General features: G+C 40.6%; 3 protein-coding genes across 3 annotated transcripts in view; 2 read left to right on the forward strand and 1 right to left on the reverse strand.

Annotated features, from left to right (window-relative positions):
* The first annotated feature begins 1,519 nt into the window (after positions 1–1,519).
* On the forward strand, positions 1,520–8,602 carry fxyd5 (FXYD domain containing ion transport regulator 5). Its single transcript, XM_073485684.1, has 10 exons — positions 1,520–1,612; positions 2,957–3,002; positions 5,023–5,118; positions 5,358–5,498; positions 5,588–5,638; positions 6,263–6,331; positions 6,743–6,772; positions 6,861–6,935; positions 7,757–7,802; positions 8,273–8,602. Exons 1-10 carry the CDS (start codon positions 1,562–1,564, stop codon positions 8,322–8,324), a joined length of 657 nt encoding a protein of 218 aa, XP_073341785.1. The 5' UTR covers positions 1,520–1,561; the 3' UTR covers positions 8,325–8,602.
* Positions 8,603–8,991: 389 nt separating this feature from the next.
* LOC141011959 (uncharacterized) lies at positions 8,992–23,208 on the reverse strand. Its single transcript, XM_073485323.1, has 8 exons — positions 23,154–23,208; positions 17,602–17,662; positions 17,101–17,136; positions 16,109–16,141; positions 13,916–13,990; positions 13,729–13,797; positions 13,467–13,509; positions 8,992–12,198 (listed from the first exon to the last, which is right to left on the reverse strand). Exons 2-8 carry the CDS (start codon positions 17,651–17,653, stop codon positions 12,156–12,158), a joined length of 351 nt encoding a protein of 116 aa, XP_073341424.1. The 5' UTR covers positions 17,654–17,662; positions 23,154–23,208; the 3' UTR covers positions 8,992–12,155.
* A 207-nt stretch (positions 23,209–23,415) lies between these two features.
* The window catches only part of fcgbp (Fc gamma binding protein), a 42,532-nt gene continuing 37,999 nt past the window's right edge, over positions 23,416–27,948 (forward strand). The window contains exons 1-4 of the mRNA XM_073485454.1: positions 23,416–23,546; positions 25,520–26,659; positions 26,752–27,080; positions 27,167–27,761. Coding sequence (XP_073341555.1) covers positions 23,504–23,546; positions 25,520–26,659; positions 26,752–27,080; positions 27,167–27,761 — 2,107 coding nt within the window. The 5' untranslated portion in view covers positions 23,416–23,503. The remainder of the gene's footprint in view (positions 23,547–25,519; positions 26,660–26,751; positions 27,081–27,166; positions 27,762–27,948) is intronic.

Below are 27,948 nucleotides of genomic sequence, written 5' to 3' on the forward strand. Positions count from 1 at the left end.
GCTAGCAAAAGTCAACGTTGCTGCTTACGCTTGCTGACGTTAATGTTGCTAACACTAGCTAGCTAACATTAGGGAAGTGTTGGGCACGTACTGTAGAACTCAGCGTTTTGTTTTTTTTCCACAAACTGGCAACAACCAAGACTGTTGATCGCTGTTGAAACCCAGATAGCATGTGACACCAACAGCGTTATACTATTGGTTGACAAACCTTGTTAGAAGCTGGAACCAATCGTCAGAATTCTTACAAAGACATAAACAAAACAAGCGTTTTGTTCCCGACAGACATTTTTAAAATTATTTATACATAATCGATGTATTATTTCGAAAAAAGGATGAATATTATATCTGCCAATAGAGCCTCTTAAATGGTAGTCCTTGGATGTTTGAAAGGGGAAATGATTTGAACAGACCTATGCTCTTCATGATGTTTACAAGCAGATTGTGGTTGGACACTTGTAACTCGTAATATGAAATATTTTCGACATAATTGTTGTTATTTAGTATCTGAAAACTTGAGAAGAAGAGAACATTCTACCGAGGAAGGTCACAATACAAACTGAATGAAGAACACCTATTAAAAAGTGTTAACAATATTTCAGAGAAACCATAAAAATGTGATGGAGGACAAGTCGATCCAATAGCACTCGGGACAAAGCCTTTCCTCTGCTAGCGCGGATGAATTGCAGTCTTTGTCTGCTGTAACAGTCTAGGTTTGTGCTTCTCAGTTGGGTAATGCAGTTAGGTCAGAAAACACATGCTTCAATCCTGCAGCCTTGAAGCAATTGTTGAAAAACCTGAAAAAAAAACCCAAGGATTTAAAATGTTGGGTATGTCACTGCATAGCTGGAATTCAATGTGATAAACAACACCATGGTCATATGTCATGGAGGTAAGTATGGCTGATTGGTAGCAAAACAGGGAGTTTTTAAAAATGTACTCAAATAACAGAACTGCTTAGTCAGATGCCTATTGAGATAATTGGTATTGCTATAACTAAAGACCATACGGTTCTTTGTCGATGTTTTCAATGTCAGTGTGCTCAAGGGAGGATATTTCAAAAGGCTTTTCATTAATAAAAGGAAGCCATATAATTATAAATGCCTGAACTATGTTCTGTATTTTTGAATGACTGTAAATATAGAGACAATTTCTCTGAACAATGGCGCCATTCATTTCTAGGTAAAGACATGGACACAAATGACAGATTGACCTGTTGAAGGAGAAGACTGTATAAACATGTAGAGAAACAGCAAGCTATAGAGGATGACAGACAGGTAAACACAGTGAGAGACTGTTTACCGTAGGGACTACAGAAATAAAGTAGGAAGACAACCCACCATGCTGAGAGACGGCTGAACTGCAGGCAGAGTGAGTGAGAGTGAAAAACTGGAAGCTACAGAAGAAGAAGGAGGAGGCCATGTCATGAGAGCAAGTGGGTGAGCGAGAGACTGTAACAGTTCAGGCAATTGGATGAGGAAGTAGTGCTGGTGAGCACATGGGTGTGGTTGGTTAGCAGTTAGCCCATCAGCCACAAGTGACATACAGAGGAAAAGCATCGTGGATGATGAGGCTAAATCTGTGGACTCGGGCATCTCACAGGATGGATACTAAGGTAAGCATAATAGCCCGGATGGATGACTAAATATCAGAGAGCTTAGGGGTGTTTCTGGTGAAGCGGACTGTTAGGAGATTGATGGAGGATGACAGACAAACGGATGAACAGACAGACAGAGAGTGAGTGAGAGTGCTGGATGTGACAAACGGGCGGGCAGGTCAGGCTAGGGGAAGGGAAAGACGCCTGTACAGCCCAGGGGAAACAGGCCTCATCTTGACATATGCTCTGGAGTGAAATGAAGATTGGCATGACCTGCTAATCTGAGCTGTCACAGCTCATGACGGCCACAGACGCTCACCTGTCACACTGTTCCAAGCCCGGAGGACAAGCTGCCACCAGGATAGGTCAAAGATCGAGATTCATTTTCTGCTTGGGGTGGATCCAAACCGAGCCACTGGCCTAGACTTCCATCTGTCACTCTACCTGTCTCTGCACCTGCCTGGCAGTTGTTCTTTGTATTGCTATAAAATCACACAATATTGGACAGGTTTTTTGCCTACTTCTGTTTTTCTATAGTGTTTTGTTTCAAGCTAGGGGCAATATGTTGTGAGGGGGAGGAAATAGCATGTTTTCCCACTGATTCAGAGAATGTTTCTCACCAGTACAGGATTTCCATTATGTTAAAAAGACTTGTTTTGACACATCATCCAATGCCATTTTTTTTAATTGGTGACAGCAGCAAACTGGAAAAATATGAAGTTTGATCAACAGTGCCATAAAGTTGAACGCAGACACGTGTGGGAGGATTGCATACACAATGTGCGGCCTCGATCACTCATTTTTGACAAATGGGGAAAAAAGAGTGGTTCTGATGTGTGTATCGTATAAAGTTTGACATTCAAAGTAAGAGTCTGTTTTGTGTCATGCTGCGTACGGAGTGTGGGTGATGTTGCCTGTTTGCTTTAGCAGGAAGGAGAAATGGCCATGTGGTATTAAACCTCAACTTCCCGTCTGTCAGATTTGTACAAAATGTTCCTGAGCGATTGCTGCGATAATCTAAGCAGATCCTCAGCTTGTATTTATGCCCTGGTTGAACAGTTGTAACACCATAACCATGGCTAAAGAGACACTGTGTAAATTAACAAGCAGACATTTTGTCTGGGTATATCATGTATCTGCTCCAATCCTCTCTAACCGATGCACCAGAGTGTTTGCATTTGTATGATCTGTCGTCATTTATTGAGTCAGCTGCAATATCTGACAGGCTCTGGATTAGATCTTCTGGGTCGTTTCAATCCTAGGTTGTGTTTGAGTTCAATTTGTTAAGACACCAGTTTGGATGGAGATCGGGTTACACATCATTGTTTCACCTCTTCTCCCATTAAATGTGTTTTCTTTCAGATTTATTTGGTTTCCATGACCTTTGTCCTGTTTGTCATGTTACAAGGTGAGTGCAAAACATTCTAGCTGGTCGTGAATCAGATCACTTAGAACTGAATTGATTTTAAAGCTGGTCTATGCAGCCTTTACAGCTCACAATAACTGGATAATGGTATGCAAAGTGCCAAAATATAGCTTCATACTGTGGTAGCACAGGGAGCGAAAAGTCAGTAAACTGACTCGCTAATGTCGGTTACACAGCAGTATCTATCTAAAATGTGCTAACATATTAGCCAACAAGCTACTGGTTATGCTAGATAAAGTATTCTAAGACCCCTCAGTGTGTTAAACTGAGCAATGGTGTGTTTTAAGTCAGGTCAATTGTATTTATATAGCCCAAAATCATAAGCACGTTGCCTCAGTGGGCTTTATGATCTGTACTGTGAACGGCATCCTCATTTATTGCTAATGAGTTTCAACATATTGTTTGTAAGAGAAAGAATGTGTCATTTCTTCTTTCAAAAGTATTGTGTCACTTTAAGCTTCATCTTGGAAACTACCAAGTTAAAGGGGTACACCACTGATTTAGTGTAACTCACCTCCATTAAAGGTGCAATATGTAAGAACTTTAGTTTAAAACAAAAAATAACTAAAATTATAAACAAAATGTGAATAAACATCTAGCTAACCAGCTAGCCCTGGCCTGTTCTGTGGTGTAATACCATTTTGTACCTAACAACAGATGTTTTTCTTGCTGGGTTTGGCTCCTGACATCTGGAGGGGTCACCCCTCTGTAACCCTTAATCAGGCTTCCAGAAGCGGGTGTTGACTGATGCCAGACCCCCGTCTCACATGGTGCCATGCCATTGTCCAAACGGTGTCCAGGCCCATTATTTTGATTTTACTGTGTTTTTCCCCCACCTGTATTCCATACAGACCCAGAGACTCTGTCTCTGATTGGCTCTGACTCTACTAACTCTACTCAAGCAATGACACTAACCAGTCAGGGTGTTTTTGAATATTTTTCAGTCTATGGGGTTCCTGGGCTGTCAGAACAGGGCTAGCTGGTTAGCACGCTAACTTCAGTACTTCAGTAGATGTCTCAGCAACACAATGCATAGACCTTTATGACATAATTTCAGTACTTGTTTCTTCACCTTCTGTTGATTATTTAGTTCATTTCTGATTTTTAAAAAACTTTTTTTTTACATATTGCACCTTTAAATTGTGGGACTTGAAAGTGGCAGATTGAAAGGGCCAAGATATTTCATTTTTAGACTTGAGTATGGTCTGTAGACCCTACCTGGCTGGTAAATGCCCATATGCATGGCATCAAGAACAACAGAAGACATTTACTGTTTTCACATTTGTTATGAGTAAACTGATCCTTATGTGTAGGTGGAATTCCCCTTTAAATACTGAAGAATTTACATGAAGGCTTGTCACAAATACGATACTATAATAATCTTTTGTACGACACTATGATGACACCAAGAGGACTTTTTCTAACACCTCTCACTTAGCGGCCACATATTTTAATACAATCAGAATGAAGGTTTTCATCCACACTTAATATACCTGACATATCAGAACTTAGTGGCAGCAATAAATCATGACATGATTAGTTAAGTCCCATCATGCGGGTTCATTATAGTAGCGGGAATCAGAGCATCAGCCCAAGAAAGTAGAGGTTTTGTAGAGCTTCAACACTAATTGGAAGGTGCTGAGTGAGTAAACGGACAACGGCCTCACTGTCCTGCAGTCACACACAACAATCCAGCTCTGTTGCAGCCAGAGGTTTTGCGAGAGCCACTTCTTTGTAACTGTGCCGCACTGGCCCACTCACAGGACTATTACTGTGACATACTCTCCATGCATCTGCAGGCCTCTCTCCCCTGCAAGGCCAGACACATTCTCAAAGTCTGGCCTCTGCCAGGAATACATCACAGCATTGTTTGAGAGAGTCACTGGAAAAAACAACACTGTCCTTTGTTCCTCCTGTACACTGTACTGAATGGAGGCCTCGCTATAAGGGCCTCATCTGACTTGTGTTTTTGGTGATTAAATGTGGCTTTTTTCCCCCGTAGATTCAAGGGCTCAGAATCCCACACTTGCAGATGAAACGTCTGAGGGCAGCAATACGGCAAGCCCAACAACAATGCCCACTGCTGCAAGTCCCACTGGTACGATACTTGTGGCTGTTCTGAGAAATGCCACTTTGCAGCATTTTCGATCTCCAGGCTATTTAAGTTTTTACTGTTACTATGCATAATGATAAATGTTAGATCTATCTATCTATCTATCTATCTATCTATCTATCTATCTATCTATCTATCTATCTATCTATCTATCTATCTATCTAATCTTATGACAAAAGGTCAGACTTCTTTCATTTCATTTGGTTTGTTTCTTGATGCAACAGGAAGAAGAGTGGGAGTCAGAGTCACCAGAGATGCTGACTCCTCCCCTGGAACTTCCTTTGTTGAACCAACCACAATCAAGCAGACAAAAACCGTCAAACCAGGCACTGTCAACACCACATCATCAGAAATGACTACAAAAGGTAGCCTGGTGTGTCCCTCGAAGCGTTAACTCTAACAGATATAATTTCAGTTTAACCTGATGTTTTTTTTTATGTTCATGTCCCTGTAGCTCCCAAAGAGGAAACAACAAAACTGGAGACAAAGATCACATCTCGACCAGGTAACGCTCTTCACCCCCTCCCTCATGTGTTTAAACACCCAGTTGGTGGAGCCATTGAGTTTGGATAGTAGACAAACCATAAGCACTCCACTACACTATAACATCCAGTCACACCAGTAGCAAAGGCTTACAGTAGACATTCTCATCAAGAATGCAGCAAGCTTTAAAACTAATAATGAGGTAATTAGAAAATGTTAAACTCCCTGTCCTTGTTGAGATATACAGAGGAGTATTCCTGCTGCATTTTACAGCAGCGGGGAAAGAGGGAGAACTAGAATGAGTGAGAGCGACAGAGAGAGCTTTAAAAAGTGTCAGCCTGAATTTCCTCTGAGAGTCGTTCCACTGAAATATTCAGAAATTCAATTAAAAATGGAGTTAAACATAGAAATGCACCTGGAATTTTATGAGACATAATTATGTATGGACTCGTATGGCAAAGATAAGGAAGTAAGTATGTCCCAGAAAAAATATGCTCCCCTATATTGAATTATGCTTTTGCATTAAAAACCTGTGTCTCATACATATTAGACTTCATAAATATTAAATACAGAGGGAAAAGGGATCCAGAAAATATTTTTTTAAAAAGTCATGGAAACTAATGTTTTTACTTGTCTATTTCTTCAGCATCCACTGTGACATCCTCCCCATCCACAACTATGAAAATCATCGATGCCAGGACCAGTTTTGCCTGGGGTAACAAAAAATTTTACTACTCCGTACTTACCTTAAATGCCACAGGCGATGCGGTTTTATTGTTATCTCATGGCAGACTGACAGTATCACAATTCCCTGTCTTCCAAACAAAACCCATGGTGGAGAGGCAGAATAGAGCGCCTCACTTCCTCTATTGCCAACAGATTAGTACTTGATTGTACCTTATGCAAGAAGAGATAAGATATTTGTGTCCTCATGCTGTGCTGGCTTACCACAGATATGGTTTTGATACACCATCAACAGCATGTCAGCAGGGCCAGTAGATCTGTTCTGCTATCTCTGACTGTTGTTCCCCAGTGATCCTCGTTCTTTTTTCTTCCTGTAGAGGCTTCCTGTGTTCAGCAGTCAAACTTAATTCAGTACTTTTCTTTCTACTTTTACTCCTTATAGATGGGCTGGGAGACGACGCTTTCACCTATGGTAAGAAGCTACACTTTACTTGTGTTTGTTGTGTTATCAACCTGTTGTGTCTATGGTGGAGCGTTTGATTTGTGTTTTGTATGTTCAGATTATAAATCCCTGCGCCAGGCTGGACTTGCCATTGCAGCGTTACTTTTCGTCCTGGGCATCATGGTGATCGGATGTAAGTATGACTTTGAAAGCTACTTTTGTCCTGTGTAACCTCTGATTAAATGTGCAACATGTAAGAATTCAGTTCACAAAAATGATCAACAAATGTGGAGAAACATCAGTGTGTATGTATGGTGCTGCAGATATATCTGCTGAAGTTAGCATGCTAACCAGTCGGCAGTATAAACACCAACACTACCCTAGTGCTCTGAGCTCCTAGTCCAGACTGAGCTAACTGTCTAATGGCAGTCCCCTTCCAGTGTATTTTGGCATTTTCTTTCCTGGCAATGTTGATGAGCCACACTGTTTTCCAAATATTTTTGATAAATAACCAAATTTTGTGCCCAAAGTCACAAAATTTAAGCTGTTGCTAATATGGAATAATGTCGTATGACTATAGTACGAGTCATACGTCATCATCCAAGCTTGGCTCCTTCAAGAAATAGGTCCATGCGTAGTATGTGAGTGGTCGATGGTGCAGCGACGGTGCTCAGAGCAGAGGAAAAGTGCAGCAGTGACGTTGTCTGACCATGAATAAACTCTGCAGATACTCAATACACAAAAAGAACTTCTGTTTAATGACATCACTCTCCCTGCTAATATTCATACTGCTTGTCCATGCTAATATCGATGCTATCGTTGATCCACGTCAGTGATGTTGATCTTGAGGAAGAAAAACTGACTGGAGGGGGGGTTTAACAGTTACTCTGATGATATACAGCCCCCAATGTTGTTTGTTGTTTTGAGCATGAATTAGACAGGTAGCCAATTCTTACATACTGCCACTTTACGTCCAACTGCCCTTCTCACTCCATTGCCCATCTCTGTCTGTAGGTGGCAGGGTCTGCCGGCTGCCCAAGTGTCACAAGAAGTCATCTAAGTAAGTATTTACAGCCTTTTATTTCAATAATGCCAGCGAATGTTCATATTTTTTATTATGTTCGAGAGGTGCATGATTAGCACAACTGCTGATTAATAAGGCAATGAAAGCTGACAGACAAAAGTGATGTAAATTAGGGTCCATGTGCATGAAGGGTAGCCGCGCTTACATCATGCTGTTGGGAAACTGCAGCTGAATGAGTCAAGTAATTTACATCACAGGCTACTGGATGATAGATGGTAAACAATCACTCACTTCAGACGTATAATAGCTCAACAGACTGCTGACTAAAACCTCTGTGATGACTAATAGATCAAAAAGATTATGATTAAGCTATTTGTTGGGCGAAACCATAACAGACCAACTGTAAACTGCATTTTTTTAAATGTTTCTTATCTGGTTTGTTTGTGTTTAATAAATATAATTGATAGTGTTTGATTATTTAAATGTTCTGCGTGTTGATTTTCCAGGTCGTATCACGTAGTCTCGGCACAAGGAGAGAGAGCAGAGGGTGTACACTGATAAAACTACAGAGCTGCAAGAAACCAACCAGGAGTCGATCGACAGAGAAACACTCAGTCACCTAGCAGTGTGTGTGTACACATGTGGACTGACTGAATGTATGCTGCTTAGTAACAGTGTCAAAACATGAATCATGCTGCCAAGTGAAAAAAAATTGAGCCATCACCGGCTTAATCTTTGTCAAATGTTGTGTCTATACTTGGCAAAACTGCACTAAAAAAGTAAAGTGATTATTTATCTTGGCAAATAATAAAGAGATGACTCATGTTTTAATCACACCTTCAGCCACAGAGCGGGTTTTTTTCTAATCACCTTTATACCTTATAACTGATGACAGCCAGTGTCTCAAAGCCAGGATTATTATTAAAGGTTATGAAGAATAACCTAATAATAGCTCTTATTTGACAATATCACACAACATCTGTGTCTGCCACAATCTAAAAATGAAGCTGGGTCACTTCCTCTTCCTGATATGATGCTGGCTGCACGCTCTTCACTCTTTCAATCTCAACAAAAACGTGATGTTTAGTAAGGGGTGTCTAAGCCTCTTAGTGGCTCTATGCGTGTAAATGAGTAAAGCCCTAGATTAAACAAGATCCACTGGCGCTTTATCTTTGCATCCATATGGCGACAAAATGATACAGACAACAAACTTGTAGAAAGCAAGCAAATTTGAAAACAGATTTAATGTTCAAATCAATAAAATCCAGAGTTCAGCATACCTACATAATATACAGGAGTATTCACTGTTCTAATTGGTATTAGAACAAAATGAAGGCGACAGCAGCTGTGCAGGGGGATTCAGTTAGTGATATACAGTCACCTACTGCAATTGTTTTCTTGTGCGATATAAAAAAGGTCCTGTATTGTACTGAATTATTTGATGATGAAAAACAACTGTAAATGTCCTTGGCACAAATAATACATACAGTATGGGCTACCTGGATACACAAGTGCATATGAACGCAAGTTATTTTCTGCAAAATGACACTAAAATACAAATATATATATATATATATCTATATATGTATAGATGAGTTTTTGGCAAATAAGTGATCCCACCCACCACATTTTGTTTGTTTGTTTTTACACACATTTTATAAAATAAACAGTGGAGAGAAGACATCACCCTTCAAACTCAACAAGTATATAAAAAGACCATTTAGCCAAGTACAATATTTTTTTCAATCAAGAGACAACGCAGATGCATAGCTCAATATATTTGTAAATATTTTCAATATATTATATATTAAAAACTAAAAAAAATGCATAAGGGTCAGACAATTGCTCAATGCACTGCACCTTAAAGGGTAACTCCACCAATTTTACACAAAAAGTGAGTTTCTAGGTTTTGTTGAGTACTGTGTGAAAAACGCTGCATAAAACCTTTAGTGTCTCCAGAGGAAGCAGCATGTAATCTGATAAATTGTCTCCAGTGGTGTCACTCAGTGGCCAAGTTCCATTGTGGGTAATGTGGGCAGCAGGTTTTGAAAAGAAAGAATAATTGTGGAATATAAAAAGGCAGTATCACTGGTTCCACTGTGTTCCTGTAACAGTGCTATAGGAATGCGACACTAGACTAGTGGACAGCTTTTCAAAACCTGACACCGAGATTACCCACAATGCAGCTTAGACACTGAGTGACTTCGCTGTAGGAAAATAATCAGATTACGTGCCGCTTCTCTGGAGCCACAAGTACTCTTTTTGCATATGAAGTGGCACGCCGTAAGACGTGTTAACACACTTAAATGTGCAAATAATGTTGACCTTACCTTACCCTTTAAGAAAACACAGAATAAACCACAAGCAAGTTGAGTAAAACATTTTCAATTTGACAGCACATGTGCAGCATTTTAGGAAAAGGAAGTGCTGCAAAGTAAGAAAATACAACCAAGTATAGAAAACAGAAAACTCATCTGTTTCTGCAATCCCTTGTGGACAGAATGGACAGAAAAATTGCCAGTTTTAAAAAAAAAAAAAATGCATAACCTTTTCATACATACATCGCTTTGAGGAGGAAACAAAGAAGCTACAATTTCTTACATTTACATCAGTAGTGTCACCACAGAGAGGGAATAACAGCAGAGTTCGTTCATATACGTGGAGCAGGCTGGACCAAAATACTATCTATAAATGTCTATTTGCTTTCTACATTTTGGAAAAAGCAATCAAAGAGAACACTCTGCTGCTGATCTTATGGTGTTGTGGTTTGTTTGTATAACAGAAATAGTGAATATCAGTAAATATGAATATGTAACTACAAAGACGTAAAAAACTGAAATGTTTTGTGCTGCAATTTTTGTCCAATTGTCCTCCCATTGAAATGCTGACACATATTGAAGGCTTATTGGGCAATGCTACGCTACGCTGAGAAGTAACACACTTTACACACAGTGCTCAAGTAAAACAAAGGCACAGACAAACAATCACGTCTGCCAATTTGTTTGTGTTAAGTAAATAAGGATGCATCACCACTACAGCAAAGACCTGTACAACCACTGCACACCCTGATGAAGACGTGACTGCACAATTGTTTTTGCTCTCAAATCTGACTGGATTGGAGCCAAGGCCTGCCCACAGTGGCAAGAATAGCTGCAAGATTTAGTGGAAGAGCAAAGTGAGATCCAGTGTTTAACCCCATCTAGTCCTTCCCAGTGTTGCCGACTGCGTTACAAATGCTCCTCATGAGGCCGCAGATGAAATACTGTCATGTCTAACAGGAGCGTGTCCCTTTCCCCTTCAACCTTTGCCACAGAAAGTTCCCTTCTCCATATATGAACAAATAAGGCAGCCAGTGCCCTGGGTTCTTTGATAGAAAGCTTTCTTTCACAGAGCATGATTGATTTCCATTTAAATGAAAACAGAGAAGCCATCATGCCCCGTATGAATGAAACAAAAGCATTGTTGGTATTTTCCCAATCATTCCCAACACTTTATTTGATTCGAGAGATTTTATCCCTCCCTCGCACCCAGCTCCTCTCTGCCAGCGTGTGAGGCATTAATCTAACTCTCTACAGCATTCAGAGAGCTATTTACAATCTGCAAGACTGAAGTGAAAGCCTTTCAAAACGAAAAAGAGAGGGGGAAAAGAAAACATCATCACTCATGGCGGTCGATTAATTTGATGCCTTGCAAGAAGATGTTCAGACTGGCTATTTCGACACGTTTCTTTTCTCTTTTTTTTTTTTTTTTACCAAGGTTGAAGGGAGGGGGGGGGGGGGACAGGTTTTTATCTTCTTATTGCACTGCCTCCTGTCATTGCTAATGGGCCAGGAACAGAAGATGTCAGACAAGTGAATAGGAGAATGAAGTGAGCACTGGGCTGGCTTAGTGTGGATTGGCGCGGTTTGTCTCACTCATCGACCTTTTCACACAGCAAGGTCTGTTCCACGTGCACCGAATCAAACACAAATACAGATTTCACTGCATAGCTGGTGGGAATAATTTTTCAGGTAGTAAAAAAGGGGGGAGCGCTGGCTGTGACTAAATTATCCCTTTTAACAAAAGAAGCTTTAAGCCATATTCACTGGCTTTGATTTGGATTCCTCAAATAGAATCCAATTAGAAGGTTTGAATATGTTCCAAGTGTCCCAGGCTAAATTGTGTGTATGTGGATTAGAAGCGACTGGGACAAAGACAAAAGTATAAAACAGTAAAAACACTTATTGCATATGTATTGATAAGAGTTTGCGTAAGAGCGAGCAATGAACTGAATAGTGAGAAGCAAGCTGTTGTGCAAAGAAGTGTCCTGAGTCAAAGAGTAGGAGATGACATAGCCTGGTGCATTGCTCCTCTCATCTGTGTGTTTGAGGACTGCTACTCCACCAGGAACTACACCCCTTTCTGGTCCTGCTCTGTGGGCACCGAGTAGATCCTGACGAGAGAGAGGACATGCCACAGGAAGTGAATACAGGGGGGTGAAGGGTGAGACAGGGCAAAAGCAAAAGTATGTCATCTTTAAGATATTTTTAGGTTAACAGAAAGACAGAAGGAACATCGCTGCGTGTCGGAATTCAGGAAACTGCACGTCTGCCTCATGCTGCAGGGCTCTGACAGGTGCACGGTGACTGCATCACCTCAAAACACAGCTCATCCCCAGGTGGGACTTATAAACCTGGCAAGGCACTGTTGATCCAACAAGCCAGAGGTTGCTGTGTGATTAAGCCTCTTTTCAGCAGAGCGATCAGTCAGCACCAAACACTGCCAGAGCTGACTGCAGCCCCAAGAGGCAGCCAGTAATCCTGCGCAGGAATTTAACCCTTGCAGACAGTCTTGGGTGTCTGCTCCACAATGGGAGTTCTCCTGCTGCTTGGAGATCTCTGGAGACTAATTTGAACTCCGTAACCCTTCTGACCCAAACTGCAGGTCATTTATTGCTGCACCCCAGAACAAAAGAAACCTGATTACTCTGCAGAAAGCTGTCCCACAGCTAACTGCAGTTAAATAAGCAAAGTGTGGAAGGGAGGCATAAAGTGAAACGAGAACCTCACTCTGTATAACTGGTTTAGGCTGTTCTGCTGTCAGATTGCTGTTGGCAGATTGTTGTCATGACGCCAGGATCGTGTTTACAGTATTGTTTTATTTCTGAGTAGTCGACTCAGACCTCAGTTCATGTGGTAATCTTTGGAACACGTTAGGTCCTGTCCCGTTCAGTCATACAGACCCGGTGGCACTGTCTTAAGGCTATTGTTTGATGACTATGATGGAAAGGGTTAGAGGTAGGGAGTGTTCAGTGGTGGCCTCAGGCCGTGATACTAATTGCTGTACAAGTCCAGACGGGCTCAGATGGGTGGATGCGGGTGCTTTTTGCCACCTGCATGTTTTTCTCTGGTTTTGTGATGCTGACGAGTTGGATGAATTCAGGGAAATTGGCAAGGCAGCAGAAAGGCTGTTACTTGCCAGACTGGTTCTGTCACCTGCAGGCTGACTTAGCGTAAAGTGGAACATGTATCTCTCAGTAACACGCTGATAAACTATGTAGAGGCCATATGGAAGAATGGAAGAATTGTTGTGTGTGATAATAAAGGACACAAAAAAGAAGACTTCAAATCTGTCTAGAACCCAACAAAAGGATATAAATATATTGATTAAAAATGTTTACAATCAAATATCAACTTTAACAGTGGAGGAATTTGACCTTACCCTTGCTGTTGTTTGTGCATGTGGCGTCTTACTAACATTATGGCTGCAGGGAAAAAAATGGAAAAGGTCATAACTATACAAGAGAAAAGTACAGACATATTTTCTTAGGTATTAACAGCTTTACAAGGCACACAGGGACTACGGTGATTCTGGCCTGTAAGCACTGAGAGGCTTTACAGCAGAACATTTGTCAATTGTGGGAATGAAATGGCCACTAAATCAAAATTCACAACATTATGTCTCAACAAAATACAGTACTTACTGACTACTGCTGCAACAGAAAGAGTCACCGCGGTCACGGCTACAATGATGACAATCATGGTGAATTGATCTAGAGGAGAAAACATAAAAAGTTTAGCTGTAAGTGTATTAAACAAGCAGTGAAGCTAGCAGTGTACGAGGTTATGAATCCTTCATCATTTTTGACATTTGTTTTTCACTTCTCTTACCTGAGCCTTCACCATCACTTGTAGCTTTAGCTGTATCTGAGTCAGTTGCTGGTCCGCTACGAAGGTCTGGAATGACTTTAAAAGGCAAAGAGAACAAGATGACTATTATTCTGTTTTCAAGTGCACTGTATTCACTACTCAAGCCCCCCATATAACTTCTGTACTGCAGTACTTCTACTGCATACAAAAAAAGTCTCATCATGTTATTGAAATAGCATCGCTACTGATGCCGAAACAAATCTTTGAGTTTTGAAATATGGTCATCTGCCGTCTTTCCTAGGTTTAGATGAAAAGATTGATACTACTCTCATGTCTGAACGGTAAATGAGAAGCTACAACCATGCAGCCTAGCTTAGCTTAGCATAAAGACTGGGAACAGAGGGTGACAGCTACACACTGGTTCTGTCAAAAGGTAACAAATGTCACCAACCAACACCTCAGCTCATTAATCAACACAGGCCTGTTTGTTTAATCTGTACAAAAAAGGAAGTTAGCCTGGCCAAGACCAGTCCAGCACACAATCCACAGCTTGTGCTTTCTCACTAAACAAAGATGCTAAACTAAGCAAACCGGCTACTGGCTGTAGCTTTATATGCTGCCTGTAAATGAAGTTGGGTTTACAGTGTTCACGATAACAGTCCATATGAACGCCAATCTCTTGTTGGATTCACAACTTTGTTGGTGGAAATAGTCTGAAAGCACCTAGTTCAATGGACGGCAAGTTCATTTATTGTAATTTAGTCGTTTGATTCCCAAAGTGTGGGCGAAGTTAGGTAATGGTACTGCAGGTGGTTACGTTTGAAATGGCTATAAAATATTCATGATTTCATATTTTCATTTAAAAAAGTAAATCAGAACTGATAACACAATTGAGTTAAATTACATGTTATTCATTTTTTGTCTGACCCATTTTTATCTGGGGTTGTGTTAAAGTCTGTTTCCCATTGATGTGTGTGCCATCTGCTGAAATTAAGGAAACACAATCCTAACAGGGTAACATAATTTGACTGGGGAACAGACTTCAACACAACAACATCGGAACGTATCATGTAACTGCATGTGTTTGCATGTGATAAAAGATATGCAAGTTAACAAACTGATATGAGTACATTGGTTATTTATATTAATAATTTAAATTGCACTGCATTATTGCCTTAGGCTCATGCTCACATAGAATTGTTTTGTTTGTGAAAATCTTAGTCTTGTGTGTTGATCAGAGTTGTGATTAAAAAGTTTGAAGAAGATTTTTGAATTTCAAATTAGGCCGGTCATTTGCAAGTTTTCTTTCGAATTTTATGATATATCCGGGAAATATGTTGATGTGCTCCCAACGGCCTCATCTATTTAATGCCTTTGCATTTACTGCCTTTATCTTTATCCTGCTCTCTAGCTTGCTAAATTGTTAGCCTTGGTGGCTCCTACGCACCATTAGCAGTGATGTCCTAGCAACTTTATTTAACCACACAAGTATGAGTGTAGTATCAATCTTCACAGCAAGAAAGTAAACAAGAATATTTAGTGTTGGACTACTTATTTAGGTCATGCAGGTAATCATTTTGACTTGTGTGTTGCCTAAGTGTTTACACTTTACTTGAGAAGAATGAAAAAAAAAGAAACATATGAAATTAAGTATTGTGTGTTTGTGTCTACAGAGGAGAGTGTTGAGGCTTCACAGCAATCGTATCTCTTTGCAGAAACACTGCTTCACCAAGAGTGGACTGGCTGCAGCCCTTCTCTAAACAGATCTGTAATTCTATCAAATGTCCATCAAAGGGAAGATGAGGAGTGACGGAGAGAAGCGTAGAGAGAGAATGAGAATGCCAATGTTGATTAGCTGGCCGGCAGGATGGTGGAGAAGACGACGTGTTCATTGGCCTTTCGGCAGAATCTGCAGGGCCCCTCCAGGGAGCTAATTGATTCCATTCAGGGCTTAATGGTTGGGAGGAGGGAAAGCCAAGAGGGGCCAGAGCCCTTCACACATCTCACTGGCCTGGAGCACCATACACACTATGCTGACTTACTGGCAATAATTACAGAGGCCATAACCTTCACATACTCTCCTCTGGACAGCTGCCATTACAGTGTTTGTGGGTGTGATGCATGGAGAAACTAGAAAATCCTACTGCTCTCCAATCCAAACTTCGAAACTGATCTAATTATAATAATGATAATAACAACTGATCAATAACTCACATGCTGCTTCATTTAAATCTTCATCGTCCAGATCTGTGAAATAAGAAGAAATCAGATGCTTGTGAAGGTGTGTGAGCACTTTCAAATAATAACAGTGTACTTCTACTGTACAATAGTCCAAGTATCTACAACGCCTCTAATCTTTCAGCAACACGATTGATCGATGGATTTATGAGTCAGTTTAGGACCAAATGTCTGAGAGCAAAAAAATGAACTATGGACAAGAGTCAATATTGTACACAGAAAAATAAAACGATCTAAAATTGAAGGAAATAACGTAACTCCAAACAAGAAACCAAAACTGTAAACATGTGACCGAAACTGTGAGTAGATAACAAAACTCTAAAATCAGGAAGTTAAATCATTGAGTAAGAAATGAGAGTTTCATGTTAAAGCCATCACACCAAAGTATTTAGCTCTGGTGTGCACCTGTGTAAAGCCCATGGACATGTTGAGAAATAATGAAATAAGAAGAAATAAAATACATATATCATTCAATAATATATTGCAACTCTTTCCTTTACATTCAGGAGTCAAGACCACCTAGGAAAGGTATGTTTTTTCTTGTCTAGCAGACAAGAAACTATTGGGTTCTATTTGACATGAAATTCTTCAGTTCATGTCAACAAACATGTCTGTTTGATCCTTGACGTCCGTGTAATTACTTTATGTATGGCCTAAACGACCCACTACCCTCACCTAAAGTCAAAACAAGGATGAAATATCGTGACTGACAACAGGACAAGACACATGTGGGAACAAGAAAAAGACCAGAGAGTGAAATAAGTGTGATAATTCCTTTCAAAACATATTAACAAAAAACGTTCTTTGTTGTTTCTTATTGTTGTGATCTCTGATTTAAATACTTAACAATCTAAATCATATGTATTTGTGTCCCTTAATTGACTTCATATGAGAACCAGTTACAGTATACTACAGTTACAACTGTGCCCAGCTGATTAAAAAGTTTCATGAAGTATTTCTGTATTTACCTCCATCAGCTGATCCTTCACTTTCTTCTGAAACAGCTGCAAAGAAAAAAAACAAACACACAGGCACAGCATTAGAATACATTCACAGCACCTGTGATACAGTTTTTACAGGTTAGTCTGCTCCAGGGTGCTGTTACATTCAGATACATGGACTGCACAGCACAAAAGTATTTGCTACAGTAAGCTTAATGTTATACCTGTATCACATAAAAGGTGGTGAAGTCTGTTATATTCTGGCATCTTTTATACTGCGAAAGAACATCATTGCTGCTAATTTATCTGCCTTTTTCTTTAGTGTTATTCTTCTATATACAAACACCATATGCTTCATAGTAGCATCTTCTTTTTGAGGTGGTTGTATAATTCAAAAGCGTGTGCATACATTAATCTCCATAGACGGTGCACATACGTAGGTAGGTGAGCAAAACATGCCGGTGCTGGGATGCACAGACCCTGATTAGATGTTTATCACCTGAAAGCGTCACAGAGATGAGAACATACCAGTAGCGGCTGGCAGCAGCAGCAGCAGACACAGGAACAGCAATCGCATCATCTTCAAATGCTGCGGGGGGAAAAAAGAAAAGTTAAAAATATCTGCTATTAATATTCAGTCATTGATGTGTGTGAAATCTTGGTGTTTTGGTTTAGAGATAGGGTGTGATGGAAAGCCGCGGTGCTGTCTATTATTGGGGCTTGGCTGGCACTTTCAGTTTCAGGATCACAAACTGCAAGTCAGTGGAAAACTCCAAATTCCAGCCCAACAAGTCCTTGTGCTGTTTTAACTGGTTTAAAAGTATGCATGCATATCGAGATTGTAATCTGAGGTGGGAGGCAGTGAAAGGGTCAGTGAGAGACAACGTTATTTCCCATAGTGTTCAGCGGAAAACTGTTCTGAGAGCTGGCAACAAGTGTCTATTCAACATTTTCCCATCCCTATACAAAGGCCAGGTGCTGTGCCAGGTGTTGAGCAACAAAAAAAAAAGTGCCCAATGACTTCAACTGGCAAAACAAAAGGAATCAAATAAATATGTTTCTGTGTTTATTGTATCCTGCTGGGCAATATTTATTTCATGTTGAGAAAAGTAAGAGCTCGATTTCACTTTAACTAAACTTTACCTCATCAGTGACACATTTACAATGGTTTGGATTTATTTTGTGTGTGTGTTGTTCTTAAAGGAGAAATCTCAACTTCCTCATGGCACAGGGCCTTAAAAACAAACCCTACCTCTGTTCCCCATCACCACCACGTAGATGTGAAACGCAGATGTCCTTAGCCGGCCAAACAAAGCCCCAGCTGTATCCAACACAATATGAATGGGGATATTTTTAAGTGGGAAAACATTGAGTGAACTCTCTTCCGGTCAAGGTCCCGGAAGAAGCCTCAATGGCCACATTTAGCCATTGATGCTGGCTTTGGATCAGGAACTAATAGTCACTCATGCAATTTTTGATACTGTACACAGAAGGAACTCTCCCATTGACCTTTGTGCCAGTGTTACACTGTAGCTCCCTTTCATTGTTAGCCATGCCCATTGTGTCCCTGTTTCCTCCATAGTTAATGACGATGTGGAAAGAACTGAGGTGACCTGCATTGTTAAAGGGTAACTTCAGTATTTTTCAACCTGGACCCCATTTTCCCATGTGTTTGTGGTGACAAGAATTTGATTATGAACAAACACAAATGAAAGAACACTGTGATTAAATACCATTACTGTAGATTAGGGGTCGACCGATACTGACACCGATTATTAGAAATCAAGGAGACTGAAAAACGATATTTAGGACTGATTTTCATTAGTAGTAAAAATGAAACTCTTTGTACAATTTACTCAAGTACTCTTCTTTAGTACAGCTTTAAGGTACTTTGAGTATTTCCATTTTGCTACTTTATACTTCCTCTCCACGAAATTTATTTTATACATTTTCTTACTAGTTACTGCACAGATTCTGGTTATTTTATTGTTTAGAGGCTATTAATTGCGACATGTTACCAATCAAATATTGTAGTGGGTGGGACATTGATGCAGCGGCCTCTAAAGTAGCACATCTTAGAATTTGTTTATTTTATCGGCAATCTGACAGAAAATTCACAGATAAAAAGCTGAATATCGGCCAAATAACTGGACAGGGCTGATAATCGGTCTTAATGAAAACTCAGATTGTTGTCCCACAAAATTATAGAAAGGATCCCTGCAGAGAGATACCCTTTTAGTCAAAGATTAAGATGCTTTTTGTTCAACCAGAAACAGCAGCTATCGCTTTCACGAAAGTCACCAGACTCCGTTAACAAAACCCAAACAATTTTATCATTGTAAATCACATTTCATTCGAATGCGACAGAAGCAAAACAAACCTCACCCAAACTATCTAGGTTCATCTTCCCACAGTTACCACCTCTGGTTAGGCTGAAATAAACCTTTAACTCACCCCGGTAGATGTAAAAATATTCTTGTTTTTTCTGCTGATTCTACCCCTATGAATTAAAGGTTTATTTCAATCAAACCAGAGTTGGTGATTGTTGGAACAGTAGAAAGTTGAACCTAAATTATTTTTTGTGTCTGTCTAGTTTGATTGAAGTGTGTACCTGCTCCAAGGTCCAAAAGTCTCTCCATGCTTGACTCTTAATGTTATTACCAGAGAAAGACATTTCTTGATCGTATTTAACTATTATGTGATAGGAATATCCTATTATTCTGTTCTATATTAATTTACCAAAACCCAGACATCACTACAGTCTCGCTCAATACTGACCTAACTTCAAATACTGTTGCCCCCATTATTCACTAAGATGCAAAAACATGGGGAAAAATAAGGATGTTACCCTTAAAGGTGGTGATAAACAAACAAGACTCAGACCTCTACACACCCACCTTACACCCACACACAGCAGTTACCGACTAACTGTAACCCACTCATTAATACAATTTAAGGAAGTGATTTATGCTCACTGTAATGCGTGTGGATTCAAATGACCACATGTGGTGAATGAAAGTAAAAGTGAAAAGGAGGCAGACTGGAGACAGAAGACCAGTAAACATCAGTTCATTCTTTCAATGTTTCCGACAGCTTTATGAAAGACCCAGACATTAAGAATCTGGCTAAAATTTCTAATCTCATCTATAAATGTTGCCATGGTAGTTGTTGATGTCTTGAAACCTTCATGTGAGACAAATGTCCACCCTGTAGGGCTGCAAAGGAACGAGCGCAGCCCAGTCCACAACAAGATTATCGTTATGCTAAATTAGCAGAACAGCATTAAGAACTATTTTGGTTGACTATATTGGAAAAAGATGTTAATCACACAACTGAGGCTGATTGCAGAGAGAGTGTAGTGTGGGCTGTTCTGGCCTCTTGAATAGCTGCAGTAAATCTCCAAACGCAAACAACCTAAGAAGCTGCAAATAAAATCCCCTTCTGTATCCAATTTGCTTTTCAGAGTCGCTTTGGGTGAAATAATAAGCTGATCCAATTTGGAAATATTTATCAACCCAGTCCACTGCCTCTGTATCAAAATGGCTCCTGACGCCTGTATTATTTTTCAAATTGGGTAATATATTCTTGTACATTTGAATGCCGATTGAATTTGCTCTTTAATACCAGACCCAATTTGCAACATATAATAACCAGTGGCTTGCTCATAAAGTAGACATGCCAGAGCTGCCTTCTGGCTAGAGATGCAAAGATCATAGAAGGTAAATGTAGAAATCTAAAAATCATAAAAAAGCAGTGTAGTTCTGCAAGAAAAGCATACACTGTGCTGTTGCTGGAGGGTGAATATGTCTTGTTTGTGTTCCATTTTCCCCAATGTAGTTTTCCACTGACAGGATTAACCCTGAATCTCAGACCTGTCTGGCCAGGCCGGCCCATAGTACACCTAAATCTTGTTTACCAGGTTTTAATTTTGAATGATGAACACTTCCAACTCCTCCCAACCCACCCAGTACAATCTATATCAACAAGAAACAGACACAAGCAGAAGGTTTACTTCATGTACATAAACAGAACTACATGCAGAGACTCAGCCCATCTCTTTCTTATCTGCTCGCACTGATAACAGCCCTCTGCTTAACCACTGTGCATCGCTGACGTGACTTTGACACCGGCGATAACAATCACTAACGTGCAAAGATATGAGTTACTGTGGCCGAGACAGTTCACAGGGAAACAAATGAAAAGAAAAATTGAGAGAAGATAGCAAAGAAAAACTTCTTGATTATTGTGAAGATGTGTCAAAGCTAAAACAGCCTTGCTCTGAAAAAGAATGAGCCCTACAACAAGGAAGAAGAGCGAGCAAAAAAGGGAAAGAAGCACCCAGATCATGTGTTATTCATTGCCATTCAATTTTGTAAAAAGTGGGCTCTTACTCTGGTTCAGTGAGGAGAGAAAATATTCTTATTGAAATGTTTGCTCAGCTCTGCCATCTCTACAGGAGCTGTTTATCTAAGTCAGGTCGATGCAAATTCCTTTTTTTTACCCCTTAACATAACATACCGTGCTATGCCAGTGGACCGCAAACAGAGAAACAAGGAAAACTATTGATAAAATAAAAATAAAATAATCCAAAACTCACAGTATTTGGTGCCATGCAAACCAGCGAGCGATCCACTATTGATACACACTGAGCAGCCGTTCCCAATACAAGTGGTTTTATCGATGACACGTTGAGCATCAGGCCAACAGGTAAATGACTTTGAGGATATGAGTGTGTCTTTATGACAGCCATCTTGGAGACACACATCCTGTATTTGCTTGCCCTTCTCTCTACTATAAACTATAAAACCTGTGAGCACACACACATTTACACACGCACGCACGCATGCACGCACACGAACAACCAGATATGATTCTTGAGCACATGTTGGCTGATTCAACCTCTACCATGACTAAAACAACAACAAACAGATTTCAGGACATACAGGACTCTTGGCACATACACCTCAGGTTTTTTTATCAGATGGAGACAAAGCTGTTGTTCTTTGTTTTGTTAACAGCACTATCACAAGACCCATCCGAGTCACACTGAAACGCTCCCTCTGAGGAACAAGCAAAGACGAGGTGATGTAAAAGGGTTCAACAAAGATCTGGTGCCCCACACTTCACCCCTGACACTCCCTGAGCAAGCTCTTGCGATTAACAACAGACAAACACCTTGTTATTCGTCTGCAGGCTGATATTCAGGTCAGAAAGGCACTTACGAGCAGACAGAATGGAATCACACAGACAGGAAGTGAGATAAGGGCTGCTGCAAGATATACTTTTTTTAAAATGAACCCCCCTCACCTTCTGTTACCTGCTTCCTCAAGGAGAGGTCTTCACTTTTAAGTGGTTGAAATCAAATTATTGTCACATGTACTGAATGTTTTGAGCTGGAACCTCTCTCCATAGATAGCCTGACAGACAACTCACACGAATGAACTTGGTAAGAGAGCTCTGAAGAGCAGAGAAAATAAAGTATGAAGGAGAAAGTATGAAGACAGCACAGTGAAGGCTACATGCTTTCATTAAAAAAAAAAGTCCATTAGAAGGCATTACACCTGTGTATCATCACATTACAAGTACTGCCAGCATTTAAAACGACAAATAACCTACCAACACAGTAGAAAGACAGCTCTGTAGCAAAAGTGTATATTCCGTTTATGGGAATTAAAGTTTTAAAATCATATCCTCGTGTCTCTGCCTTCGTCTCTGGACTGAAACTACTCACCACAGCGCTAACGTTACAGTGCCGGTCTCACACACGTACACACTCAACACTGGAGCCGACGTGTTAACAGGAAGAGCTGCCGCCTGCCAACTTCTGGGCAAAACTTTATTCTCACGTACAAAAGGGGGATTCACATCCACCTCATATTTGAAGCTGGACTGCCTCTCGCCTCCTCCTCTCGGTCAGGTTTTTGCTACTTCGGGAAACACCCGCCCGAGTCTATTCACAACTGCTGTCACAAACAATTTCCTGAGAGCTGCGAGGTGAAGATGCTGCAGTTGCAGTCAAGCTTAGCTCATCAATAAAAACAAGAATGTCAAGCAGTGGGGTGGAAAATTAGGTAACTCGCCTCGATTTCCGGTAAAACTGGGTGATGATGGTATTTATTTTCTTTTCTTTCTTTTCTTTTCTTTTTTTTTTTCAGATGAAATGGACCATAAGTTGCCATAAAAATAAAAGTGAGCGTTCAAATCTGATAATGTAGAACAGCTGGCAGGTGCAGCCTAATTAGTCGACGAGTGATGAAGTCCACAGGTGCTGATTGACATGTCATCAAGAACAGGTGTGCCAACAGATCATCTCAACACGTTTCTCTGGCAGCGTGCTGCCAGCACGTCACTAAGTTTAGTGCAAGTAGCTTCAAAATCAGTTTTGCTATAGTTGTTCCATTCATGTAAGTTTTCTTGTCTCTGCACCAAAATGCAGTTTGTCCTGCTGCTCCAGTTGTTTCTCTTGGGAGTTGGTAAGTGGCTGCATTATCTCAAGTACCCAAAAGTCATACTTAAGGGTTGACCAATATGGCTTTTTTCAGGGTTGATACCGATGACATTTGATATTTGGGACCGATACTTATTTGCAGTATAAATGAAAACCTTTGTGTTGAAATTTCGAACAACCAGTGATGGAATAAACCAAAGTAAAATTGACTTAAGAACTGTGCTCAAATACAACTTGCAGGTGTTTTTGACTATTTCCATTACTACTTTATACTTCCTCTCCACTACATTTAGTTACTAGTTACTTTGCAGATTCAGATTATTCCCTGTTCATAGTCTAGTGGGATACCGTGTGAGAGGATGTTACGTCAGAGCCAAAGTAGCACATTTTTAAATGAGTTTATTTTATCGGCAATGTGACAGAAAAAATCACACACGATAATCAGAAAATGCTGAATGTCGGCCCTGATTATCGGCCCTGATCCCCAATCTTATTCATATATTACTCTGGTAAAAGTGAAGTCAATCTTACGAATAGTGGCACCTTGAATAAAAGTCTTAAAGTAGGCCTATCTGATACATATTGTGTGAAAAGTACAGGTAACAGTAAATTATACATACAGTAGGCTATATTAACATCTATGTATACACTGTATATCATGAGTCGACTAATTAGTCTGCTCATAGTATTTTTTCCGATTGTCATTCAAAAAAAATAAATAAAAAATTAACCACCTTGACTGATGCAGCTTGTAATCTGCAAAGTAACTAGTAACTTAAGTTATAAAATTGATGTGGGGAGTAAAAAGTACTGTATTTTCCTCAGATAGTGAAGTGTAAAGTAGCAGCAAATGGAAATGGTCAAGTACAAGTGCGTCCAAATCGTACTTGATTTCATTCCATCACTAATATGTGACAGATTTCTGTTTTGTAGGTGGTGTGCTGCAATTTAACAAGTTCCAAAGGTCATGTGCACAACATCACAGTGTAAACCAACTAGTTTTCCAGTTTCTTCACTCAGCTACATCCATTTTTACCAGTATCACCCTTACTCTCAATATTTGCTGCAGTCTTGCATTAGCATTGGGTTATTCCTCTTTCACCTGCAACACTCAAGTCTCAACAGTTCTGCTGTGTACCCTGAGAAGTTGTATTTGTCTAGTTTTGAGTGATGAATGGGGTGTGGTTATGTCCCAGCCCGCGTAACAACAAAAGATACTAATCTCTGCACAGTTGGAGGGAATTACGGTCAGGTAATTGCTTTGTTGAGAAATCTTTAGCTGTCTTTTCTCTGCTTTGGGAGGTGAATAGAAGTCAATAAATCCCACCACACCAACTTTAATTTGGGATTTTTTTTTTTTTGTCCCAGCTCTTTTGCTATACGTTAAAGAATATCAACCCCTTTGCTTTTGTTTTCTATTTATTTCTACTACCATTTGCAATGACACTCCACACACAATATAAGCTTGTGCTAAAAGTTAGCAAACATGAAAGAAATAATGCAGTAGTTCTAAGTAACCACATACTAATTTAAAGTTCAAGATATTGTCTGAAAGGTGAACTCACGTTTTAAAAAAGGTGTCGTTCAGAGTTGCCTCACCACACTGCTGGTATGTTGTTGCTCCAACGTCAAGATCCTTGTTATCATGGAGCGAGGGTGCACGCTAACTCAGGTGTACTCACACAAGAACCAGGAACTATGCGCTTCATTGGCTGCTGAGCTTGCTTGAAATCTGACACCACCACTCATATGTTACACAAGCAGGCCTGCTGTGCACACTGGGAAACTTGCTCAATGCTCAGTGAATAGATGTAATCGCCTCCGTGCCAGGGTGGTGTTTGCTGTCATAAAATCATCAACTGCTGTCAGAGTAGTCCATCTTTGTTTGTAAATCGTGTTATTGTTCGCTCTGGATGCACATTTCCTGTGGGAGAGTATTGAAACGTTTTATATTGAATAATAAGTGTAACTCAATTTTGTATTCTCTCTCCTCTGCAGGCCTGTCTGGGGCCAGGCCTGGTAGGAAGTTTCTGATGATGTTTCCCCCTCATAATGACCCAACAGCGAATGTTAGCCATCAAGTAACCATCACAGCTACTGATGTTTGGACCTCAGTCACTGTGCAGGTTCTGGAAAGCGGCTTTATGCAGCACTTTTTCCTCGCTGCTAACCAGTTAAAGACGATTCACCTGCCTATGTCTGTGAGAATGACCAGCGGTAACTCCTCCTTCCTCCTCAGTGTGACGTCTCTATGGCCCGTTACGGCCCTCGCCTCATTCTGTACCCATACAGGTTGTGACCACAGCCTCCTTCATGATGTGTCCTCCTGGGGGACCCACTACTATCCTGTTACTCCTCACTTCTCTAACCAAACTGTTGTCAGCCAGATGGTGATCACGAGCTCAGACCACAACACATCAGTGGATATCTTCCTCTCAGGTGACGTGATCTTTAAAGGCAATATGTACCTCAGAGGTAGTGTCCTGAAGTTGCATATAGGGGTGCTGCAGAGTGTTTACCTCCAAAGCAACTCCAGCCTCTCTGGCTCGGAGTTAACCTCCCAAGAAGCTGTTTGTGTCGTGGTGGGTTTTACCTGCTCCAAACACACACCTGGGCACTGCTTGTATGGATTTGCTCAGCTGAAACCAGCCTCTCACTGGAGTTTTGATTACATTATCCCTCCCTTGGTAAACACAAGAATGAGTTCCAGTTTCCTGTTGGCAACAACTGCTATTAAATCTGAAGTGGACATCACGACCAGCACCGGGCGAAAGAATGCATCTCTTCTTGGTGGCATAATGAAGGTCATCCCACTTGAGACCTCAGATAAAATCCACATTACCAGTGACAGTCCTCTTCAGCTTGTTTATTTTGGACATGACAATGCAACGTGTCCTTCAGCACTAACAGTACTGTTATCTGTTGATGATATCTGTCAGACTGTACCTATGTTTGATTCAGGTGATATGAGTGAGCAGCAGGATGACAGCACTCAGACAGTGTCTGGCGTTGAATTCTCCCAAAACTTTACTCAGCTGCCTGATAATGCAGAGCCCAGTTCTCCTCACACAGACACAAATGTGGGATACTATCTGAGCACCATGAACAGACAAATATATCCAGCACTGTGTGAGAAAAGTATGTACTGTGGCTTCCTGAATGACATTTTGACTGTTAATTTGTGTAACATTTACATTCAGATGAATAATTAACGTCCCTTTCGGTTTCAGCTTCTTGTGAAGACTTGCAGTGTGGTCACAAACGGAAGTGCTCCATCAAAGATGGGAAACCACTCTGTTCTTTGAAAACTAAAATGTGCTCTGCATGGGGTGACTCTTATTACCGCACATTTGATGGAAGAGATTTTGTCCTACAGGGAAACTGTAACTACACTTTAGTTCAAACTACCTGTCCAGGCTTAAATGCTTCTGTTCCACTGCAGATTAATATAGCAAGAGCATATTTGAACAGTACCAGCGTCTCCACCATCCACATGGTGCAGATAAGCATCCAGGGCTTCAGTATCTCCATAGTTAAAGGAGACAAAAATCATGTTAGGGTGAGTGTACTGAACTTACTTGCACTAAATATACACTTTTTGTTGCTGTTAAGCACTCATGTCTGTTCTTGCATTTAAACTCATAGATTAATGGACAGAAGAGGAACCTGCCCCTCACCCTGGGAAATGGGTCTCTGAACTTTTATCCAAGTGGCTCCAGCGTCGTCTTAGACACAGACATCGGCCTGGCTCTGAAGTACGACTGGAAGCACCATCTCCAGGTTGACGCTGGCCCAGAGCTGCTTGGAGTCCTGTGCGGTTTGTGTGGAAATGCTAATCACAGCTCTTCAAATGATGTAATTACCTCTAATGGCACTGATGAGACCCAGACTGTGGATTTTACCCTCCCATGGGTAGTGAACACTGACGCAAACTCCTGTATTGAGGATTGCGGCGGTTATGGTGTCTCGTGCCCAGTGTGCACTCAAAGCCAAATCAAATCTTTTCCTGGCATTAAAGGCAGCTCTTTCATGAATGGGTGCACTCTACTGCAGAGGAGTACTGGACCTTTTGCAGATTGTCACACATACATTGATCCTGAGCCATTTGTTCGTAGTTGTGAAAACAACCTATGTGTTAACGATGCTGCATCTTCTGTGTGCAAGATATTGACGGCCTATGCCAACATGTGCCAGAGGGTCGGGGCTAGAGTGCAAAACTGGAGAACCATCGCCAAGTGCTGTGAGTTTAACATTTATTTATCTATTTATTTTAAGGGGAGACACTACAGGTGAATCGGGTGTTCATTTTATTTCATTATGTTGACATATTAAAGTCAAAGGAAAATAGACAGGAACATAACTGCAAAGTTTGTATGTAAGGTTAGTGAAGTGGAGAAGTGAAGAGGGGGAAAACTCATTTTGAAAAA

The sequence above is a fragment of the Pagrus major genome, chromosome 17, assembly GCF_040436345.1.
Source record: "Pagrus major chromosome 17, Pma_NU_1.0".
NCBI lineage: Eukaryota > Metazoa > Chordata > Actinopteri > Spariformes > Sparidae > Pagrus > Pagrus major.

Bases quoted from the DNA above. Each gene is read 5' to 3' on its own strand.
- fxyd5 (XM_073485684.1), top strand. From the start codon at position 1,562: ATGATGAGGCTAAATCTGTGGACTCGGGCATCTCACAGGATGGATACT. The intron at 5,499-5,587 runs GTAGCCTGGTGT...ATGTCCCTGTAG, and splicing joins ATCAGAAATGACTACAAAAG to CTCCCAAAGAGGAAACAACA. The intron at 6,936-7,756 runs GTAAGTATGACT...CTCTGTCTGTAG, and splicing joins GGGCATCATGGTGATCGGAT to GTGGCAGGGTCTGCCGGCTG.
- LOC141011959 (XM_073485323.1), bottom strand. From the start codon at position 17,653: ATGATGCGATTGCTGTTCCTGTGTCTGCTGCTGCTGCTGCCAGCCGCT. The intron at 13,798-13,915 runs GTAAGAGAAGTG...TTTCTCCTCTAG, and splicing joins AAGTGATGGTGAAGGCTCAG to ATCAATTCACCATGATTGTC. The intron at 13,510-13,728 runs GTAAGTACTGTA...TTTTCCCTGCAG, and splicing joins TTCTGTTGCAGCAGTAGTCA to CCATAATGTTAGTAAGACGC.